Genomic DNA, 24,265 nt, shown 5'->3' with positions numbered 1-24,265 from the left:
AATCCCTGGCTCTCTTTCTCCCTCCCGCTCTGTTCCTGTGCTACTGCGAGTGTAACTACCGCCCCTCCCCCCTCTGCCCAGCGCAAAGCACAAGGCTCGCATGCGGAGTGAAGGAGAAGGGTCTGGCTGCAGCCACTGTGGAGCTCCACAGTAACCGGATACACGTGACCTCCACAGTAGCCGGAAGCACGTGACCTCCACACTAGCCGTAAACACGCATGGATACCGTGGAAGTCTTGCAAGTTGATCACAAAGGTTGGTTAAGTCTTTCTTAAATAAATTTGCCGTTAGTGATTTTATAATTCTAGGAATCGTCTAGTTTTCTTACAATGATCATGTTGCCACTTATTTTGCGTTACAACCACATTCCTCCTTATTTTAATGTTTTTTCATCGTGCTCCATGGCAGAGAAACACACAAATATGCTTTTTCCTGGGCCTGGTTTAAGTAAGAGAGCTGGATTAACGGCTTCTGTGGGCGAGAAGAAGCAAAAACCACATTTTGCATTAGAGTATGATTTATTGTTGGCGTCAGAGATGCAAAATAACGAATACTTCAATACTGTACTTAAGTAGAATTTTCTGGTATCTTTACTGCTGTACTTTTTTGTGCCTACTGTATACTTCTTTATATTTCTACTTCTCACATTTTAGCACGCGTATCTGTACTTTGTAATCCGTACATTTGTAAATCAGTCCCCCGCACGCGTGCTTTGGACGCAAGATTACTTCAAAATTTTGTACATAAATTATATTTTAGACCCTGTACTTCTTACTTCGACTTGACTAAAAAGTCGAGTCAGTGCTTTCTAAACACAGGTATCTAAACTGTAGTAAGGAACGTGTGTACTTGTGACACCTTTGGTTAGCGTCAACACTGTAAATTTCGTCACAAACAGATTTATAGATTTATCAATACTTCTATTCGTTATTCTTTTCTGTACAGCTTTTTTATTGCCCAGATTTTAGTTAGCCCCTGCTCAATTGACTGTTATATGTCAATAGAAACATGTCTCACAAATTAAAGTGTCTTGTAAAATATTTGTGGGTTTTTTTTTTCAAGAATTTTCTTCCCAAATCTATTACATGCCAACTGTAAATTGTTATTTCTGCTAAATCCTTAACTTAAATGTATATATGGTGTTTATCTGTTTCTCTCTCTGTTTTAGATGCACACATCAATCTGGAATTCGGGCTTAAAGTCAGAATTGCAGGAATGCAACACGTGTTGCAGAGGACTCTTTCACTGCCCTCTGTGCCCCACTTTCAGCCCTACTGTCAGGGCAAAGATTGAGGAGCATCTAAGTGTGCATATAAAAAAAATGCTTTGCCTTTCAAAGGTATGTTTGTATTAAATATACTTTATAGTTATAAATATGCACTTTTTTAAGCACTTCTGCAGTATCTTTGTTGACTTAAAAGTTGCTGTTGATATTGTACAGTTCAGTGCATTCATCTGCAACAAAAATAGTGTTTTTATAAAATATATTTTTATTTACTTTTCACCACTTTTCTTGACATAAGTTTTGTGATCCATACCATTTTGCTTTCATTATTGAGGTTGGCTTGGATGTTTTTGTTAACATGTACAATCTGATTGTTAGACAAATTGATTGCATTCTATACAACTACATTTAAATTACATCTGTTTGTTTGTTTGTTTTTTTCTCTTACAGATAAAATGATATGCCGGTGCAGGCTGCCTTGTAGGACAACAGGACACTTTCACTGCCCTGTCTGTAAGATTACAATCATACGGCGTGGGGATATGGCAAGGCATTTATTGTCTTGTCAGCATTCTTCAATGCCAAGTCAGCCACCATTATCAGGACTGCTCCCCGCTGAACTCTCCGAGGAGACCCGTATTCCTCCGGCAGTACTCTTCGAGGAGCCCCGTTTCCCCCCCAAGGTTTTGTCTTCGGTATCTGAACCATTTTCTGAGTCTTTGTTAGAACATTCATTGGCTCTACCCTCTGTGTTCAATAAAACTGCAGCTGATGGAAAGTCCATGAAAATGACATGCCCTCACTGTGGCCTTACTCTTCATAGCTCTGGCAAGCTATTTGCACACTGGAGAGAGGAAGCCAAAGCTGTGCTTGAAGGACAACACGTGCCCATTTTCAGACTGAAAAAGCGCAAGTTCCAGGAAGTCAGTCAAGTCAGTATTCACTTTAACCAGTAGTGTAATTATATGGTTAGTGAAATTTGAATAACTGTTAAAAAACTGTTCTGCAACAGAGAAATAACTATGTTTTCATCCCCATTTGCCTGACACAGGAGCCAGCAGTTGTTGAAGATCTGCGTCCTGCTGTGCAGTGGGTTGTCCAAAATAAGGCACTTTTCTGTGGACATGTAACAATGCCCAAATATCTGTCCTTAAATCAAGGGGAGCAGCAGAGGGTCTTAATAGACATGTCAGAGGAAGAAGACACTGGAGCAAGGGACTTGTTCCTCTTTGTTTTTCAGTTTGCAGAGGACATGGAGCTCTTTTTGAAAGCATGTGCCAATGAGCAGGGGCTAAGGGTCAGTGCTATGTTTGACATGTAATGGACAAATGAAGGCACTGGCTGTGTTTGTTTGTTTGTTTGTTTAATATGTTGTTGTTTTTTTGTTTTGTTTTTTGCGTAGTACAAAATTCCAATTAAACTTATTTCAAAATGTTGTTCACTTTATTCTGTGTCCATACTTATAATAAAGGATTACAGTGTAACAGCATTAAATGTAAATGTAACAGCATTTTTTTTAAACTTGTAATTTCAAAATAAAAAGCTTATTGTTGATATTAACAGTAAAGAATTGCAATCAATAATATTTTTATACATTTTAAACATTAACACTCTGGGCTCTATCCTGGCCATCTGTGGACACTTCACTTATTCTTTTTTTTGACTACTGCACTGCAGTGGACCAAAAGAATGACACGGGTTTGATCTTAAGGATCTAATAGTTGTGTGTGTTGTGCATGACATTGCCACACAAATATGTATTTGCAAGATAGAGTAGAATAAATTATGACGCATGAAATATTACATAGGCTGCAGTGAATTTCTGTTGATACAGCCTATTGAGCTTTGAGTTTCCCAGTCAAACTTAGCTTTGAAGCACATGCTAAAAACACTTTTACTCTTGTACATTTCAAAACAAGACACCATAGCCAAAATATTAACAAAATATATATTATTAAAAAATTCAAAGCTGCAGCACATACAGCAACAAACACCGTTAGTAAATGTGTCCTGGAGTTTATGCAGGTGCAGAAAGTGCTGCTGCTGTAAGTAAGCCTAACAGCTTCCAGATCACTTATTTTTCTGAAAAGATGGTAGGAAGGGCATCACTGCTCATTTCTACAGTCTCCCAGATCTTGGAATACAATCCCTTTGTACCATGAAACCACTTCGCAGTACTAGGAGTCCACTAAAACCTATAAAGAGAGTGATCCCGGAAGAAATGGGGCACACACTAGTGACCTCAACAATTGCAAGACAGCCTTTTCCCCGATGCTCAGATACAATTTTGATTTTGATGAAAAGGACTGGTGCTATTTTTAAGAGTCACGTCGGCAAAAGTAGATAAATGTTTTAAGAAATATACATTTTATAGCATTTTGTGAACATACACAAAAAGTGGCCATTTTTGGCAACAAACAAGCTGAGAGAGAGTTTTATATTTTTTGCTCTCCTTGAGCAAAAATAATAGTGCATAATAATCAATGTTGATGTTAATCAATTAGATGTCCCAGACACTACTATTAATAATACAGCAGCCCCTCGTTTATCGCTGGTGTTACGTTCAAAAAATAACCTGCGGTAGGTGAAATCCATGAAGTAGCCAACTTTATTTTTTACAATTATTATAGATGTTAAGACTGTAAAACCCCTCACTACTTGCTTTATACACTTTTCTCAGACAGGCATGAACATTTTCACACTTTTCTCTTTTGTTTAAACACTCTTAGAGTTCAAACCTTCGTAGAAACATAAGTCCAGGATTATGGAATGAAACCTAAAGGTGCATTTGAGGGTGCAAAACGTTTCGTCGGCATTGTTGTGTTTGTTTGGGAGAAAACTTACAAACATACAGTATAGCACTTCAGAGTTACACTGCTAGCGATCGAAGATTTATGTAAATTCGACAAGCTAAACGCATTCTGTACTGTACAGCAGGAGTCCCCAACCTTTTTGCACCACAGACCACTTTAATGTCAGACAATATTTTCAGGGAACGAAAAAATACAACAAAAGAATAAAAAAAAGAAACTGTGGTATTTTGTAAATATAATAATAAACGTGACTTGAGCTGTGCGCCAGCAACAATGACAGTGACATCCTCCTCTCTGCTTCTTAACGCTCTCTGGTCGCTATGGTAACGCGTAAATAGTTCTTTCAAAATAAGACACACAACTACAACCATACATTTCACACTGGAGGATCAACTCTCGCGGAACGGTACCAAAAGACTCACGGACCGGGACCGGTCCGTGGGCCTATTAGGGACCGCTCCTGTACAGGAGACACTGGACTAGATTGATTGACAATGGTCTACAGCAATCAGAACGCACAACACGATGTACTGTAAAAAAAAAAAAAAATCAGCGAAACAGCAAATGTCACTTTTGGCCACGAACAATTTAGGGGATGGTGAATTTTTTTGAACAAACCCAGAGTGTTAAAAAAAAAACCCACTTAAAACCATTTTTATTTCTCAGCAGCATCAATAGTAACAAAAACGCAATTTAGTTTTCGCTGTCAAAGTCGATTTAACTGAAGTTACGTGTTTCCGGTTACTGTGGAGGTCACGTATTTCCGGTTACTGTGGAGGTCACGTGCTTCCGGTTACTGTGGAGGTCACGTGTTTCCGGTTACTGTGGAGCTCCACAGTGGCTGCAGCCAGGTGCTCTTGGAGTGAAGCGGGAAAATAGTGCGATAGAGCAGCGGTCCCCAACCTTTTTTGCGCCACGGACCGGTTTATGCCCGACAATATTTTCACGGACTGGCCTTTAAGGTGTCGCGGATAAATACAACAAACTAAAACTAGTACCGGTACCGGAAAAAAAAATTATTCATAACACACGTGAAAAGACCCAGGAAAACCGAGTAAACGATAAAAACAATAACAAAATAACGCTGAACACTGATAAAAACCCTGAAAACTATACATTTCACACCTGAGCCTCAACTCTCGCGGCCTGGTACCAAATGCATCACGGACTGGTACCGGTCCGAGGCCCGGGGGTTGGGGACCGCTGCGATAGAGCGAGAAAGAAAAAAAAACCCACAGCTCGCAATAAGGAGCCGGCTCGCGCCGTTCACCTCAAAGATCCGGCTCTAAGAGCCATTTCGTTCGCGACCGACACATCACTAGTAAATATAGGAAAAGTTAATGGAGTCTGGCTAAGTTGATACCAGCACACGAAATATTAGCTCGGAAGTTGGCTGTACTGGAGCATGAGAAATATATGCTTGTGAGTACGATTATATTCTGTGTTCATGTTAAGCATGTGATGTAAAATGGTTTGTTGACTCTCATATTTGAAGCCGGCATGTTAGCTGCACTGCCTATGCTAATTGTGTTAGCATGTCAATAGGAAATTCCATTATGTGTTAGCATCAAGCCAGCGGGATTTGGAGTTAACATGTTTTCATTTATTTTTCTTGGTTATATCAGCTGCAATTTTATTTGTTAAGTCTTCAGTCAGTACCTTGTAATGTGAGAAATATATTATGCTCCAAATGTATGTTTCAATATGTTTTTTCTTATGTTTGTAGTTTCACAGTGCCTTCATTAGGGAGACAAATAAACCCTGCAATGAGAACTGGAAGCCTTTGCCTTTCCTTTTGAAGAACTGTTTATCTATCTTCCAAACTGGGCATCAACGTACAGGGAGGGCAGAACACAAGGTATCTCATGTGGTGGCATAACTCACACTGTCTCACTGCATGTGGACGATTTGTTGTTATATGTAACAAATCCAATCACATCTACCCCTGAAATCCTCAGTCTTACAGGAATTTGGAAGCATATCTGGATACAAACTAAGTTTAGCTAAAAGTGAATACTTCCCCATCAGTAATAATGCAGGAGAATACCCCAATCTGCTATTTAAGTTGTCTACCGAGTCCTTTACATATCTGGGTGTAGAAGTCACCAAATCCTATGACAGTCTGTTTAAAAGTAACCTCACTCCTCTATTGGAACAGTGCAAACAAGATGTTAAAAGATGATCTATTTTACCATTATCTCTCATTGGGAGAGCTAATTCTGTAAAGATGAATATTGTGCCAAAATTTCTGTATTTATTTCAGGTGTTACTAGGGCTGGGCCATATCATACCGTTCACGGTAATACCGGTATAATGTTGGGCAATGACAAGAAAATGAAATATCACGATAGAATATGGCTAAAAAGCGCATGTGCAGTGCATTTGTTTTCATACGCACATGGCGAAAAAGGCACGGCGGCGACGGAGAATGACAAGGGCGAAAGCGGATCGTTGAATGAAACCGATGAACCAGAATTGGTTTGTAAAAATGCTGCAACTTCAGTGGTGTGGAACTGGTTTAGCTTTCCTCCGTCAGATACACAACAAAGCACTACTTTTGGTAGAGCATGCTAGAGGACCGTCATTATTACCGTGTTTTTTGGAAAATACGGCACACTTAAAATCAATCATTTGATTTTTCTGAAAATCGACAGTGCCCCTTATAGTCCCGTGTGCCTTATGTTTGAATTCTGGTTGTGTTTACTGACCTCGAAACGAATCTGTCAAATGTTTTAGTACGACTTTGCTAAGCTACGAACCCGCACCACTTGATGAATTGTCGGAGCATTACGGCTATCGTAGGCAGGAGCCTGGCGGAGTGATACGTACGGTGCTTCAACATAATATTTCCGTTTTGCGTGTGTATAAGCTCTTTTTAAGTTTTGTGGATATTGTACTTGCTTATGCTGAGGATATGTCGGCCAATTTCCACTGGAAATGCCTTTTGGTTAAACTGTCAGCAAGGAATTTGCATTTGTACTGATACATTTTTATATAACTTTAATGCAAAAAACAGTTGCTTGTTTAAGTGAAAATACATTGATGGTTTTTTTTTTGCACTAATAAAATTGTGGAGTTGTAAAGTATTTTGTCTAGTGTCAATTATCGTCAGTTATATCGTTATCGCAAATTTTCAAATCTATATCGTGATAAATATTTTTGGTCATATCGCCCTGCTCTAGGCGTTACCTGTTTACATATCACAATCTTTTTTCATGTCATTTAATCGAATGGTTTCTTCATTTATATGGAATAATAAAACGCCTCATATAAGAAAAGCATTTATGGAAAGACCAAAAAATTTAGGTGGGCTGTTACTGCCAAACCTGCACACATACTATTGGGTGGCAAATCTCAATACCATCTCTCTATGGCTAAAGGACTGGAATGATCAGATCCCTGCGTGGCTACAGATTGAAAGAGTCACAGGCAGGCCGCATTCACTACCAGCTTTACTCTGTGCACCCCTACCACCTCTAGTTAATAATGTTAAAGATAACATAATTGTTACTCAATCGATAAGCATTGTAAATCAGTTTAAAAAAAACATCTGGGTATTCAGAGTATTTCTATTCACTCTCCAATAATACATAACCATCTTTTTCAACCACCCCTAATGGACAATGGCTTCAAAATTTGGCACGACGGGGGCATTCAGAGTATTGAGGATTTGTATATTAATGATACGTTTGCTAGCTTTGAACAACTATCTAGGAAATGTGGTCTGACTAATAACCATTTTTTGCGATACTTGCAAATCAGAGATTTTATACGTAAAAAGGTTCCTAATTTTCCTACTCTCCCCCCTCCTTCCTGTTTGGATTCTATACTAAGGGTCAATGAGATGAAAAAAGGCACAATATCATTTATTTACTCACATATCATGGACAGCTGTAACCTGTCTATTTCATACATTCGAGAACAGTGGGAGAATGATTTGGGTACCCAGCTGTCTGACGAAGAGTGGCATATGGCTCTTACCAGAGTCCATTTGTCTTCTATATGTTCAAGACACTCCCTAATACAATTTAAAGTGTTACACAGTTAAACTAGCAAAAAATATTTCCGAACATCGTGTGATAGATGCAAACAGACTCCAGCTACTTCCCTTCATATGTTTTGGTCCTGTCCGAAAATTGCTCCTTTCTGGTCATCATTTTTTAAAGTCATCTCTAAAGCCTATGCCTATAACATCTCGCCTTCCCCCTTTGTGGCAATTTTTGGTTGTTTCTCTGGTATCGCGACTTCTGTTCCCCCTGCCCATTTACAGAGGGTCATTGCCTTTTTGTCATTATTAGCGAGACGCCTGATTTTATTTAAATGGAACCTTGAATGTTTTTGTCTGCCCTAGAACAGTCCTGTAAAAACAATTGAGAGGTGCACCGCCCTTTTTTTGTTTTTTTTTGTCTGTGTGTGTGTGTGAGGGTTTTTTTTGTTTGTTTTTTTCCCTTTTCCTGTCTTGGCATTATCTGTCTTTATGATCTGTGGGGATTGTTGTTTTGTGGTTATCTGTAGAATAATAAGAATGCTATGTATAATAATTGTAAAACTACAAATAAAGTGTTAAAAAAAAAATTTTAAGCTTTTCATTTATGTTTACCCTCTTATAATGGCGTGGATCTCTTAACAGATCGTTTTAATAATCATTGTCTTTCTATTTTAGATAAAGTCGGTCTTGTAAAAACAGTAGCTCCTTTTTCATTCATCGATGATTAAATGACAGTATTTGCTGTTCACCTTCTTGTTAGAATTGCGAGAGCTGCCTATTTTTCAAACCTGGTTTTGAAGACCAGAAGTAACTCCTTACTGTAACTCCTGCTGTACCTGCAGTCCCAAGTTTTTTAAATGAAGATTGGGAAATCTTTCTCTCCAGCTACTCCATATACTGTATGGCTGCAGACCTCCCAAGTACAAGCTGGAGGTCACCGCCTGATAAAGCCAGAAGAGCCACATCTGGGAATAGCAGAAACATGATCCAGAGGCCACCAAAGTACACATCTGCACCTAGACATTTTGTCCATAAAAGTTATGAACATAGTCTTGAAGGAGGGTGGGCCTGGTGGAGTCCAACTCTCACTGGGAAATGTGCTCACTTACTACTGGCAATGCGAACCAAGCTTTGCTATGGTTATGCTAGGAACAATCCCATAGTCCCAAGGTAATCCCCACAGGATGCTGTTGGGGTGCTTAATGTAAATTGTTATCTTGTTTAGGAAATATGTTATGGGATAATTAATTATAAATAATGAATAAAACATTTCATCATTTTCCATTTTAAAGATAATTTTTAAATATAACTTTAATTTACTGTATGCAGTGGTCCGCAGTTCACCTTTTGCCGATTTTTTTTGTGCAGCTTTGCATGTTCCCCCCCCCCCCCCCCCCTTTTTTTTTTTACAGAGCATTGTGTTCTGCGTCCTGATCAGCTGTGGACCATTGTCAATCAATCTCCTCCGTGCTGTTTCTCCTGTTAAGTACAGAATGCGTTCAGCTTGTCAATTTTACATAAATCGTCGATCGCTAGCAGTGTGACTCCGAAGTGCTGCACTGTATGTTTGTAAGTTTTCTCCAGCAAACACAAAAATGTCGATGAAACGTTTTGCACCAAAGGCAACCGTGGGTGCCTTCGGTTTTATTCTATAATACTGGTCTTATTTTTCTACGAAGTTTTGAACTTTTAGAGTGTGTAAACCATAGAGAAAAGTGTGGAAATGTTCGAGCCTGTTGGAGAAAAGTGTATAAAGTGTGTAGTGAGGGGTTTTACAGCTATAAAACATCTATAATAATTGTAAAAAAAAATAAAGTTAGCTACTTCGCGGATTTCACCTATTGTGGGTTATTTTTAGAACGTAACTACCGCGGTAAACGAGGGACCACTGTACATACTGTATATATACAGTACATTAAATGGGAAGGAAAATGATAGGTTTAAACACACACTTTATAGATCTGCCAGTGTTTGGTATTTTATATGAATAGCCTAAAGCATTCTAGAGTTATAATGAAAATGGGAAACCATGGACTCATTTTGTATTAACTTTTCAGCAGTGCATTTTAAAGAAGTTATTGTCCGACTCTTCAAGGCTGTAAGCTTGGCTGTTAGGTGCATTTGTACAAGCCATAATGTGTTTGTAGTGTTGCAAAAAACACTCAAAGGTCCTGTGAATGTTTGCCACATTTTTGGTCTTGTTTTAAGCCCCTCAGAGTAAAATGTGTAGACTGTCACATGTTATTATGTGTTATTAATCTGCCCAGAGATTAATAACATCAGGGTCAGTGCAGAACTCTAGCAAGTCTGAAGAGACATGACTACAACACCATGGTCAGCGAAGGGATACGTATGAAAAAAGGGAGAACAGGACATGCTAATGACTCATATGAGAGTAACATTTACAGACACTGCTCATACAGCTTTCAGCGCACAAACAAGAGGCACAATAAATACACTACTGTAGGACAGGTTGCTGTGAGAGACACTACATACAAAGACAACAGGAAGCAGAAAACCACAAGGAGAACCACAAGCAGAAAAACTGGAATATATTGTGTGCATAGAGTCTCAGTTTTCACTTCTGTTGATATGTGGAAATTCAATTTGGACATATTCATGTGTACAGGGAAGGAGTAAGGAAGAGAGGGGGGGTTTGTTGGACTGACTGCTGAAGAAAGCTGCTTTGACTGTATTTTTCAGAAGTCTTTTCAAACTTTATGCAGGCTCATTAATGCAGGCTCACAAATAAAACATTATATTACCCAACTGGACAGAACATTTCTCAGTGTGACAATGAATAAATGCATAAACACATGCAATACCACCAATATTTAATAACTTTGAAATGGACTTCTGTGATAAGATTTGTTACGGTACCTGCCAGGCAGTAAAACAGGAAGTACACATGAGGTGACCGCATGGTTCAATCTTGATGTCTTTGTCATTCTCAGCACAGATCTTACAAAGCTGAAAGGTAGAGCCCATTTCACAGTACAGCTCATACTGCTCCTGTTCATGCAGAAAATACTGCTGTTAGTCATCAAATGGCATATAAAAGTCATGAGAAACATATAAACATGCACTATCCGTACAACACACGTTTCCCATCTCGTCTTGTACAATGTGTTTTTCTTCTCTCACTCGTTCAGAGCTATTCCATAACCTTTTATCTTTAAAGTCCCAAATTTTATTTGGGGATCTAACTGAATAAGTGTTCAGTTCAAAAGAAAAAAACATGTTTTCTCATAGTGAATGGTGCTGCACCAAATTCACAGAAACAGACTATTTTTATTGGTTTAATTTTTAAGGCTTCCCCCTGAAAAACCAAGTCTGATTTGTCACCATTACTAAACAAAAATAAGTACAAGAACAGGTATAGCTGTGTAAGAACTGCTAGCTACTAAAAACCTACAATTTATCTGTACAGTTTTGAAACCACAGAATAATCAGAATTTCCACCCGAGTCAGCATGTAGCATAAACCAAAATGGTTTTAAGCATTTTCTAGAGAAATTTTCCCAAATTACTTCCATTGTGACCATTTAATAATCTACCAAGAAGAAAATCGCTTTTGTAGCGGAAGCCTTGGTGGAGCTATGTTTTCAGTGATGTTTTCAATGATGCAAGCAAAAACTACCAAGCCAAATTCCATGAAATTGTGCAGTGATGTAAATATTTGAAAAAGAGGATCTCATTGGATGGTGATGTAGAACTGGATAACTTTCTTAAAGTGGCCTTGTCAGATAATACTCTTGCTGGTGCAGGAAAAACAAATAAATAATAAGCAGACTGCTTGCTGGGCAACTGTCATTCACCTTTGAAGTTTCCCAGTATTCCCTAACTGATCTCGTTTGGAATAATTTTCTCAGAAAATTAAAATGTCAAAGTACAGTGAACACTACACCATTACACATGAATGAATAAACAAACCACTAGTAAAAAGTGGTTTAAAAACAACTTTTATGTACTATTTTGAAATTGAAAAAATGTGGTTTCACTTCTAGAAAACTTAAAGTTTTTGTCACACTATATGGAAAATTCAGTTTTGTAATAAATCAGAAGTGAGTATAAAAAGCCATTGATTTGTATTACCTCATTTAATACCACACTTTTACACAGTGATTTTCAACATTTAATAGTTTGGAGAGGCTGTAAGTCATGTCGATTTACTGAATGCTGTGAAACACAAAGTCTACCTGGCGAATCATACTACTCACCGAAATGTCACAATTATTTATGTGCCATTACAAGTGGGAAATTTGCAGAGTATTATAAATTTCTCCACGTATACATGTTTTTTTTCCCAGTAACATAGAAATGCTTACACACACACATAACCACACAGACAAACCCACTTGTGTGACTTTGATGTGATCGTGAGGTGTCGGCTCACATAAACCAATGAGGTCAGGATTGTAACTGCGACCATCTGGGAATAAGTAGCTGTGAATTTAAAGCAAACAACCAAACAACAAAGAACAGCATTTCATTATATGTTATATTTATAAGAGTTTAACTTGTGCACAATTCAATAATCATGAATTCTGTCTAGTTAAAAACAGTGGGTATAATTATGTAATGAGTAAAGTGAAAAAATGGATTAGTAGTACTGTTTGTATCAGTAATATAACCTGTTTTTTCCACCACTTGAATTAAATATATATGTCTAACTTTTTTGAAGGCTTTTAATATTATCAGGTTTATTGAAACAGACAACATCAGATAAACACTTCTGGGTCAAAAACCCTTTCTTGATCCATATATATAAACCAGAGATTAGCAACAAATCTCTGGTTTGCTGCTAAACATTTAAAGCGAATCAGATGTGACCACTGAAGATACAATTTGTGACTTTCTGTTTGTAGAAAGCGACAAGCTCACCACATACCTGCAGAGAGTGAGTTAGAAAAAGAGATGTGTGACAGGTTACATACAAGCCCTCCTTGTAGCCATCGATTAAAGCCTGGAACAGCGGTTTGTTGTTGGGAATGGTCTGCAGTATGTTTCCATCAGTGGTCACATAGCCAATGGCCCATTGGCCCAAACGTGTACAACTCAGTCTGAAGATGTAACTATTAGAGAAAGAGAAAGATATGCATGACTCACACTAAAAACATCACTGACAAGGAAAAATCTGGTAACAACTGAAAAGAATGCAGTGACTACTGGCGAGTCAGTGACACCTTGGAACGATGGCATTAAGCGCAAATCAGGCTTACAACAGAGTCTGTGTCTTCTGTAAGGTGGCCCCCCAAACAACACAACACACAGGTGTTCACTCTGTTGAGAAGGAGGCCTGGAGTCACCCAAAGTCAACTTGAGTCTGGCAATGATATGGTCCAAATTATAGAAGCAACCATGATAGGAGATATTGGCAGGAAACTTCAAGCCATGGCAACAATAGGTTCAGAGGAAAAAAGATGAAAAATATCAAAGAATGAGAACGGGAAGGTGAAAATCAAAAGACAGTTACATGTAGGCTTGACACTATATAAATGTCATGGTTACAGGTTTTGGACTTTTGAATTATTTATTAATCATTTAAAGCTCCACTGGAATTCTTAGTATGTATGTATTCGTACACACACACACACACACACACACACACACACACACGCACGCACGCACGCACGCACGCACACACACACACACCTGTAGTTTATATTAGGGCTGGACGGAACTAGTTTAGCCTGGAAACTAAACTCGATCTTGGACACTGGTTATATTAAACAATTTCTTTCCTCTACTGGCTGTCAAAGAAAAAGAACAACAACAATAACAATGACAAATAAAAATAAACTAAAAAATAAACAACTTATCCCATTATCTAAAATACATTGTTGATGTACCACAAAAAGGTACCCCAGACCTGATCAAAAATATCTTCTCTCCCCTTAACTCTGTGCGTAACTTGCTCATATAATGCCATCTTGGACATTTGTTCAGTCCATTCCCTGAAACAACAGGGGTTAGATGACTTCCAGTGACAGAAGTCATCTAACAGAATCCATGGATGGCAGGCTTTTGAGTGTCCTTGCAAAGAAAGGTGGCTATATTGGTCGCTGATTTGTTTTTGTTTTGTTTTTGAATGTCAGAAATGTATATTTGTGAATGTGGAGATGTTATATTGGTTTCACTGGTAAAAATAAATAATTTAAATGGTATATATTTGTTTTTTGTTAAGTTGCCTAATAATTATGCACAGTAATAGTCACCTGCACACACAGATATCCCCCTAAAATAGCTAAAACTAAAAACAAACTAAAAACTACTTCCAAAAACATTCAGCTTTGATATTAATGAGTTTTTTGGGTTCATTGAGAACATGGTTGTTGTTCAATAATAAAATTATTCCTCAAAAATACAACTTGCCTAATAATTCTGCACTCCCTGTATAAACCAACACGGGATCTTTTCTCTGAGTGAAAAAGACCTCTTAAGGTGTAGGAGCCACAAGACTTCAATCGCAACGATAAAAACGATAAAAAATTGAAATATCGCGATAGAATATGGGTAAAACATGCCTGTGTGTAACATATGTGTTAAATACTTGTGAATTTCACCCAAAACGCATTTTTTTTTTGGATTAAATATGTCATTTTTGCATCTCGGTCTCCTACCTGTGTGATCTGAGTCTGTGTGCGTTCGTGTGTGTGTGCGCTGCGTGGTGACGTAGGCGCGTGCATGTGTGCCCCGGTCACAGCTCCTTTCAGCATGGCCGGAGGTAAGTCACTGCCACGTTGCTCTCTGTGAATTAAAGTTTGTTCAGACCCCAAGCTGCAATGTGAATACAGCCGAACCGCCGCGTTTTTGTTTGTCATTAAGAGACTCATTCGGGATAAGTTTTGTGGAGGGCGGAGTTCGCTAATATACGCTTATAATGAGTTTTAGCCGAGAACGCAGCTGAAATGCTAGCATGCTAAGTTAGCCTGATCGGCTTGAGAGCATACTCGCGGCAGTCTTTTTTTTAACAGCATGCACTCTTTTTTCCTTCATCAGGAGAGGTGTACTGGCAGTCGCGTGACACACACAGAACAGACACATATTTCTGTGTTGCAGGTATGGAGATGTTCTCATGTTTTGGAGATGCAGTCTTTCATTCATTGTTTTTATAAGTACAGTGTTGTATTGCCTGTTAGATGGCGGTTATTAATATAATTATACTGAAGTATAATGTTTGAACTATAAGTACCAGAATATTGGATCTTGGTCAGATATTGTATTTATCTGACTGTTTATTTGTTTTTGAATTTTTTTTTTATTGTTCTTATAAGTTGTTTTTGATGTTTTTTTAATGACATATTATTTATTTTGTGCTTTTTGTTTTTGAGAGCTTAAGTTAATGTTTTAAAACAATTTGTTGTATTTGATTTATTATTGTAGTGTTAATGAAGCTGCAGACACAGCTCCTTTCAGCATGGCCGGAGGAGAAGTGTACTGGCAGTCGCGTGACACACACAGAACAGACTTTTATTTCTGTGTTGCAGATGTGCAGTAAACAGCCAAAGACCCAGTACTGTCTCCTGCCTCTTACTTTCATGCCAGAACACAACGCAAGAACAACAGGCGTAACACTTGAACGGGTTACATTGGTGCCGTGACCCTTTGGATTCATCAAGCATCGACGTCATCTCGATCACCGTGGGGAGCTCTTCGCAATTGCCCTTGTTCCAAGTTGGTTGCTTTTCCTAACTTGTGTGGGACTTTTTGAATGAGCTTGTACATTTAATCTGCTCAATTCTCATCCTGAATAACATTAAGTGTTAGTTACCAATACTGTGTTTGCTTTTGTACAGTTGCACTATTTGGAATCTTGTTTCTTGTGATTGTGCTTTATTCATCTTTATGGAGTCAGCATCTGGTTCAGAGGCAACTGGTGTTCCTGATGGGGAGGTTTCCTCTAATGTTGGTTTGGGGCGAGGGTGGTTTCCTGGGGATGGGGTTCAGACACCTAAAGTTGGTGTGTCATTTGCTCCCAAGTTTTGTTCCACTCGTCTCCAGGTTCCCCCCTGTGACATTCAGACCCCGCAGACAGCTGCCAATGCTGAGTTGAGTACACTCATTTCAAATTTGGCCAATCAGATTGGTCAGTCCATTGCAGCCCAGCTGCAGGGTGATAAGGGGACCAGTATGCCTACTGAAACCTCTAAGGCTGAGTTTTCAGGGGTGATGGCAGTGATAAATTCTCCATTCATGAATGGGTTGAAATGATGGAAATGTACTTTGTAAAACGCAACACACCAACAGATCAGCGATCACGTGACATATTGGCTAGGTTGATGGGGAAGGCTAAGGATGTAGTGAGGGTCACCCTACGTCACAACCCCTCACTTGACCATGTCCAGGTTCCTGAATTGATATTTGACATTCTGAAACAGCACTTTAGTGTACTGACTTACTCTTCTATGCCTATGGCTGACTTCTATAACACCAAACCATTACAACATGAGGGAGTGATGGAATATTGGATAAGGCTAAACAATGCTATTGACTTTGCTGACGAGTGCTTGCGTAGGCAGGGGCGTAATGTTGAGGATCCAGGGCGTGAGGTCTCGATGATGTTCATCAAGTATTGCCCTGACCCCATCGTCTTGAACAGGCTCAGCATCAAAGCAGCTGAGGAGTGGACAACCACTGAGTTTCAAGAACGCATTGATAGCTTCCAGCGTGAACTCAGGGCACGCAGTCAGGGCAGTTTCCACACCTCACAGAGGAGAGAGGTTAGCCACAACTGCTCTCTTGTGCCTCAAGAAGCGATGGCATCACAGCCTGTGCAGGAGAGTGTCGGCTTGCAGTCTCAGCCTACAGCACCAGCCTCAAACCTCGCTTATCAGCTTTCGCCCACAGCAGTTTGCTTCACTCCTGTTCTAGCTGATGTTTCGACAACCTGTCCTTCTGGGACATCAGTGTCTTCTTGTCCGGTGCCTACACCTACTCCTCAGTTCCAACAGTCACCAACAAGCCCTGTGACCACTCAGTCTAGTCAGCAGTCAGTTGGTTGCGAGCTTGGTTCGACTAACACCCAAGCTTTTGACGTGACTGGCATGCGCGCTCTGATCAGCCTCTTGGATCGCGTGATTGCATGTCAGAATGTGCAGACTGCAGCCCCTGCATCTGCACCTTCACAGCATTTTACCCGCAGGCCCTTTCTTAAGAAGAGTTGTCAGGTCTGTGGCAACACTGGTCATTCCACTCACATGCACTGCAGGAGAGAGAATCTCTGTCTTGCATGCTTTGCTCCTGGTCATTGGAAAAAGGACTCTCACGGTCGTCGTGAGGGACGGGAGGCTGGAGCTGTCGCGAGGCAGAGTTGGCCTTTGGAAAACTGAATCGCCCACACTTGGAGAGGGGCAGTGTGGGGGATGAACCTAATACCCTCAATCATGATGAATCGGATCTTGAATTTCTTTATGTCAACACCTGTTCAACAATTCCAGAGGGATACCGTGTCGTGGTTCAGGGACCAGCAGTAGTGCCTACATTTAGTGAATTGTTCTACACCCAAGTTGCAGTGAATGACAAGGTTAACTTGAGGGGCATGATGGATTCCGGGTCCATGGCTTGCACTATGAGTGAAGAGGCCGAGAAGTCACTTAGAGAGGCTGGAGCTCTTGTGAGTGGACCGCAGTCGGCCGAACGTATTGTACTGGTTGGCTGTGGTGGGAAGCAGACCCACCCAAAGTGCATTTATGACTTGACACTTACTGTCCACAGTGTAAAATGCATTGTACCAGTTTTGGTAGTGTCGGGCCAGCGTGATGAGCTCATCATTGGCTCCAATGTCCTCAAGTACCTGATGCGAGTTATGAAACATTCTGATGACTATTGGAAGCTTGTGTCTGTGGGGAGCAAGCACTTGCTTCTTGACTATGAGCACTTCTTGGACATGATGTCGTGCACCACTAGATGGAGGGGTGAGGAGGTTCCTGACAAAATTGGCACTGTGAAACTGCCTCGTGCTGTGACACTACTCCCACAGTATGAGCATCTGGAATGGGGCAGGCTGCCCAGCAATGTGCCAGTCTCTCCAGGCAGCACGATTATCGTGGAACCTTGCACCTCTGGGTCTGGGCCGAGAGACATTCTTGTTGGCCGGGTGATCACATCCATGTGGGGTGATCGGTGGGTGCCATTGAAGATGACCAATCTCTCCTCAAAACCGCTAACCTTGAAACGCAACTCGAGGGTTGCTGTTGTTTCATCTTGCCTTGCGGTGGAGGACCTTGATTTCCAGCAGGACTCCTGCAAGATGGCGAGTATGGCCCAGGTACCAGTCAGTGGGCCAGCCGCTACTGAGGCTGTCTTGAATGACAGGTTGTGCTCCCTAGGTTTGGGTGATCTTGACATTGACTCAGCCAGCTTACATTCAAAGAGAGAGCTTGTTGAGCTAATTGAGCAGTATGAGGACATCTTCTCTAGACACCCGCCTGACTGTGGCGAAGCTAAACGCTTTGTACATCGGATCCACCTGACTGATGAACGCCCATTCCGCATGCCTTACAGAAGAGTACCCCCTGCTCACTGACATGGAGGAGAAAGGGATTATTCGCAAATCCATCAGCGAGTATGCATCCCCCCTCGTCATGGTCTGGAAGAAGGATGGTGGATTGAGGATCTGTACGGACTTCAGGTGGTTGAATGCGCGAACTCTTAAGGATGCGCACCCACTCCCTCACCAAGCAGATTGCCTTGCCGCGCTTGGGGGCAATGCCTTCTTCAGCATGATGGACTTAACCTCTGGGTTTTAGAACATTCCAATGTGTGAGGAGGATAAGAAGTACACCGCTTTCACAACGCCTGTTGGCCTGTACGAATACAACCGGATGCCACAAGGGCTCTGCAATAGCCCAGCTTCATTTATGCGCATGATGCTGAACATCTTTGGTGACCTCAACTTCACCAGTCTGCTCTGCAACTTGGATGACCTCCTGGTCTTTGCTCCCACTGAAGAGGAAGCCCTCTGCCGGCTCCGAGCTGTTTTTCAAAGGTTGAGAGACAACAATCTCAAGCTGAGTCCAAAAAAGTGTCATCTGCTGCGGAAGTCAGTCAGGTTTCTTGGTCATGTCATCGACCAGACCGGAGTCGCTGTGGACCCAGCTAAGGTGGAAGTGATTTCCAAGATGCCAAAGGAGGCTCTAATGGAGAAGGATGGTTGCACTCCTTCTGTGAAAAGGATTAAGTCCTTTTTAGGAATGGACTTTTTCTATCAGTGCTTCATTCCTGGTTGCTCAGCCATTGCCAAGCCTCTGTTTGCTCTGACGGCTGGCCAGAAGAGGAAGGGACGGACTAGTCAGGCTTAGAGGGGTGCTGGCATGTTCAGGAAGTTGACTGCTGCAGATTGGAGCCCTGCATGTGACAAGGCCTTTCATAAACTGAAGGACGACCTCCTTAACTGTGCCGTGTTGGCTCATCCTGACTTTTCACGACCGTTCATTTTGTCTGTGGATGCTTCTCTGGATGGACTGGGAGTGGTTTTATCACAATTGCCTATCGACGGGGACAAGGCACGCCCTATTGCTTTCGCGAGCAAAGCGCTAAGCAGGTCACAGCAGAGATACCCAGCCCATCGCCTTGAGTTCATGGCCCTGAAGTGGAGCATCTGTGAAAAGTTCAGCCATTGGTTGAAGGGGCACAAGTTCACAGTGTGGACTGACAACAACCCGCTCGTTCATATATTGACCAAGCCCAAGCTGGACGCTTATGAACAAAGGTGGGTGGCCAAGCTGTCATCCTACAACTTTGATTTGAGGTACATCCCGGGTCGAAAGAATGTTGTAGCAGATGCACTCAGTCGTGACCCCTTCACCTATTCTATTGGTGGGCGCTTGCTTCAGGAGCCCTATGAGCACTTGGTGCGGAATGGAGAAGGTGCGGCGGCTCATGAGGTGCAGGACGCTTTCAGGTTTGGTGTCCAAAATTTTCAGGTTGCCCAACAACCTGTTCCAGCTCTGACCTCAGAAGATTCCTACAGTTCGTCGGAAGTCACAGCTACCTTGGTTCACCATGATTACTGGGAAACCGCTGCGGAGAATAGAGCTGCGTCCCTTCTCCACCTTGTTCAGCAGTTGCAACCAGTTGGCAATGAGGTACTGCCTTCACTTACCATACATGAGCTGGAGGACCACCAACTTCAAGATCCTATCATCTCCGCTGTCCTGCCACTCGTAGCCTGCAGGAGGCGCCCTTCCAGGCGTGAGAGACATGATATGGATTCCAGGGCACTGGCCTTATTGAAGCACTGAATTTACGGGCGCAGGCCTTGAAAGGTGTCCACGATTTGGCAGGGCACCAGGGTCAAGTTCGGACCCTCCACCTAGCAAGGCAACGTTTTTTCTGGCCCAATATGGAGAGGGATGTGAAGGAGCATGTTCGGTGCTGTGGAAGGTGCATACTTGCCAAGACTCCAGAGCCTGCAGCACGAGCCCCATTAGAGAGCATTAAGACCTCTGCTCCCATGGAGCTCATCTGCATTGACTTTTGGTCAGCAGAGGACAAAAAGAAGCGCTCTGTTGATGTGCTTGTGGTGACTGACCACTTCATGAAAACGGCCTTTGCTTTCCTGTGCAAGAATCAGACTGCCAAGCAGGTTGCCAGAAAGTCATGGGACTGTGTTTTTTGTGTATATGGTTTCCCTGAGCGTATTCACTCAGACCAAGGTCCCAGCTTTGAAAGTGAATTATTTTCTGAACTCCTGCAGATTTCGGGCGTTGCCAAGTCTCACGCTACTGCTTATCACCCTATGGGCAATGGTGGCACGGAGCGGTTCAACCGCACACTTGGCAACATGCTGCGCGCTCTCCCTCTCAGAGCCAAACAGGAATGGCTGCAGCAGATTCAGACATTGACCTTTGCTTATAATGCAACTGTTCACAAGACTACTGGATATGTCCCATTCTACTTGATGTTCGGCCGTGTCCCACGACTACCGGTCGACGTTATGTTCAAGTCTGTTTTGCATGATCCCATTGTGGTGGACTTTAACAGCTACTCCAAGCTTCTTCTGTCATACTTGTCTGAGGCTGCCAAGATCGCCCAGGAGCACACCAGCAATGAGCAGGAGCATCAGGCTCATCAATATAATAAGAAAATCAAAGGTGTGTCTCTGAATGTTGGGGATCGCGTCCTGCTTGCCAATAAAGGCGAGCGGGGCAAGAAGAAACTTGCAAACAAGTGGGAGCCTCAGGTTTATACTGTTGTGGAGAGGCATCCCAGGACCCACATTTACAGGATCAGTGACTCTTCAGGCCAAAGTAAGGCTGTACACAGAAACCTTCTGTTGGACGTGAGTTTCCTTCCTGTTCAGGATTCATTGGGAAGTCAGTCCCTGGACGTTTTCTCCAGTGAGGGGGATCTCAGTGCTTGTGGGGATCTGGAGGATCCTGGCAGTCTAGAGACAGAGTCTACCGCAGCAAGGACTTCCTTGTGGGTCCTTTCGGATTTGAGCCATGGAGTGGATGTGGATTCTGTGGCAGGAGAGCATGCCTCACAGGCCACGGATCGTCGGCACGGTTTATGTGATGGTGCAGATGTGGACAATGCCTTACCTGACTCTCAGACTTGCACAAGGCACACTTCAGCAAGCCCTTCTGGTCAGGCCCAGCACTTTGCTCTTCCTACTCCGGTTGACTGTTCCGCTACCTCTGATTTGACACAGTCTGGCACAGTTTCTGCTCCAGGTGCCTGTCATGGGGACGCTGTTGTTCCGCAGACTGTTCCTGTTTCTGGCTCAGACATGAATCAGACCTCTGGTCAGCCGTATACTGGGCAGCCATCCAACTTGCCAAGACATGACCCTGACCATGCCAATGTTCGAGGCAGAGTGGTTACCAGAGTAGGTCGGGTGGTAAAGTCAGTCAACAGGCTGACAGAAAATATGGTCCAGAAGCCTATTACATGGGGCCTGTTACCGCCACGGGAGGCTCGGCCTCTGACATAGACTGTTTTTGGTCATCCCATTGCATATTATGAATGTGTTGTATTTGCTTGAGGCATCATGACACCCGCCCTGTGCGTCTTTAATGGGACCACGTTTGATGAGGTGTAGGCTGCACCTTTGTGTTCTGAAAGGGTTGGAGGCCTGATCAACCTATCCAACTTCTTTTAATCCATTTACGGATAGTTTTTTAACTGAACTATGGGATAAGATCCTTGGGTTGCCTGGTCCGGAGGTGATGGTAGTTCAGCATCGTTGTGCCTCTTGGTATTGCAGTACCATTCAGATGTGTAGTGATTTTGGTGAAATTCAGGGGGGGTGAATGTAACATACGTGTTAAATACTTGTGAATTTCACCCAAAACACTTTTTTTTTTGGATTAAATATGTCATTTTTGCATCTCGGTCTCCTACCTGTGTGATCTGAGTGTGTGTGCGTTCGTGTGTGTGTGCGCTGCGTGGTGACGTAGGCGCGTGCTTGTGTGCCCCGGTCACAGCTCCTTTCAGCATGGCCGGAGGTAAGTCACTGCCACGTTGCTCTCTGCAAATTAAAGTTTGTTCAGATCCCAAGCTGCAATGTGAATACAGCCGAACCGCCGCATTTTTGTTTGTCATTAAGAGACTCATTCGGGATAAGTTTTGTGGAGGGCGGAGTTCGCTAATATACGCTTATAATGAGTTTTAGCCGAGAACGCAGCTGAAATGCTAGCATGCTAAGTTAGCCTGATCGGCTTGAGAGCGTATTCGCGGCAGTCTTTTTTTTAACAGCATGCACTCCTTTTTTCCTTCGTCAGGAGAGGTGTACTGGCAGTCGCGTGACACACAGAACAGACACATATTTCTGTGTTGCAGGTATGGAGATGTTCTCATGTTTTGGAGATGCAGTCTTTCACTCGTTTTTATGAGTACAGTGTTGTATTGCCTGCTAGATGGCGGTTATTAATATAATTGTACTGAAGTATAATGTTTGAACTATAAGTACCAGAATATTGGATCTTGGTCAGATATTGTATTCATCTGACTGTTTATTTGTTTTTGAATTATTTTGTTTATTGTTCTTATAAGTTGTTTTTGATGTTTTTTTAATGACATATTATTTATTTTGTGCTTTTTGTTTTTGAGAGCTTAAGTTAATGTTTTAAAACAATTTGTTGTATTTGATTTATTATTGTAGTGTTAATGAAGCTGCAGACACAGCTCCTTTCAGCATGGCCGGAGGAGAAGTGTACTGGCAGTCGTGTGACACACACCGAACAGACACTTACACTCAACAAAAATATAAACGCAACACCTTTGTTACTGCTCCCATTCCCCATGGGATGGACGTAGAGACCTAAAATTCATTCCAGATACACAATATAATCATCCCTCCCAAACAGTGGTCACAAATCAGTCCAAATGTGTGGTAGTGGGCACATCTGCTATATTGAGATAATCCATCCCACCTCACAGGTGTGCCACATCAGGATGCTGATCAGACATCATGAGTAGTGCACAGGTGTACCTCAGACTGCCCACAACAAAAGGCCACCCTGGAATGTGCAGTTTTTTGCGCTATTGGGGGTCTGGGGTCCCAGAACCGGTCAGTATCTGGTGTGACCACCATTTGCCTCATGCAGTGCAACACATCGTCGCATGGAGTCTATCAGATTGTCAATTGTGGCCTGTGGAATGTTGGTCCACTCCACTTCAATGGCTGTGCGAGGTTGTTGGATATTCGTGGGAACTGGTACACGCTGTCGTATACGCCGGTCAAGCACATCCCGAACATGCTCAATGGGTGACATGTCCGGTGAGTATGCTGGCCATGCAAGAACTGGGACATTCTCAGCTGCCATCTACCCTGAACAATGTGAACCATGATTCATCCGTGAAGCGCACACCTCTCCAACGTGCCAGACGCCATTGAATGTGAGCATTTGCCCACACAAGTCTGTTACGGCGACGAGCTGGAGTCAGGTCAAGACCCCGATGAGGACGACGGGCATGCAGTTGAGCGTCCCTGAGACGGTTTCTGACAGTTTGTGCAGAAATTGTTTGATTGTGCAAACCAATTGTTCCAGCAGCTGTCTGGGTGGCTGGTCTCAGACGATCTTGGAGGTGAACCTGCTGGATGTGGAGGTCCTGGGCTGGTGTGGTTACACGAGGTCTGCGGTTGTGAGGCCGGTTGGATGTGCTGCCATATTCTCTGAAACGCCTGTGGAGACGGCTTATGGTTGAGGAATGAACATTCAATGCACGGGCGACAGATCTGGTTGACATTCCTGCTGTCAGCATGCCAATTGCACGCTCCCTCATTGCTTGT

The 24,265-nt window shown here is 42.2% G+C and overlaps 1 protein-coding gene and 1 long non-coding RNA gene across 9 annotated transcripts in view; one reads left to right on the top strand and one right to left on the bottom strand.

Moving 5' to 3' along the window:
• cblb (Cbl proto-oncogene B, E3 ubiquitin protein ligase) overlaps nt 1-24,265 on the bottom strand; it is a 168,869-nt gene that overhangs the window by 102,716 nt on the left and 41,888 nt on the right. For all 7 annotated transcript variants that reach the window (XM_085469607.1, XM_085469608.1, XM_085469606.1 and 4 more), the window contains 3 exons: nt 12,963-13,100; nt 12,384-12,471; nt 10,907-11,038 (listed from right to left, as the gene is read on the bottom strand). In XM_085469607.1, the coding sequence (XP_085325733.1) occupies nt 10,907-11,038; nt 12,384-12,471; nt 12,963-13,100 (358 nt within the window). The remainder of the gene's footprint in view (nt 1-10,906; nt 11,039-12,383; nt 12,472-12,962; nt 13,101-24,265) is intronic.
• Nucleotides 1,216-2,661, top strand: LOC146699757 (uncharacterized). 2 transcript variants are annotated; one of them, XR_014922457.1, is made up of 3 exons: nt 1,216-1,339; nt 1,676-2,157; nt 2,277-2,661. It is a non-coding gene; the product is annotated as an uncharacterized LOC146699757 (long non-coding RNA). The 2 variants fall into 2 exon arrangements; XR_014922456.1 differs by lacking the exon at nt 1,216-1,339 and having other exon boundaries at nt 1,561-2,157.

The sequence above is a fragment of the Copadichromis virginalis genome, linkage group LG10, assembly GCF_057382275.1.
Source record: "Copadichromis virginalis isolate Kocher_CV1m ecotype Utaka linkage group LG10, C_Virginalis_male_GT1.1, whole genome shotgun sequence".
NCBI lineage: Eukaryota > Metazoa > Chordata > Actinopteri > Cichliformes > Cichlidae > Copadichromis > Copadichromis virginalis.
The sequence above is the reverse complement of the archived record's forward strand: the minus strand, read 5'-3'. Positions and strand labels throughout refer to the sequence as shown.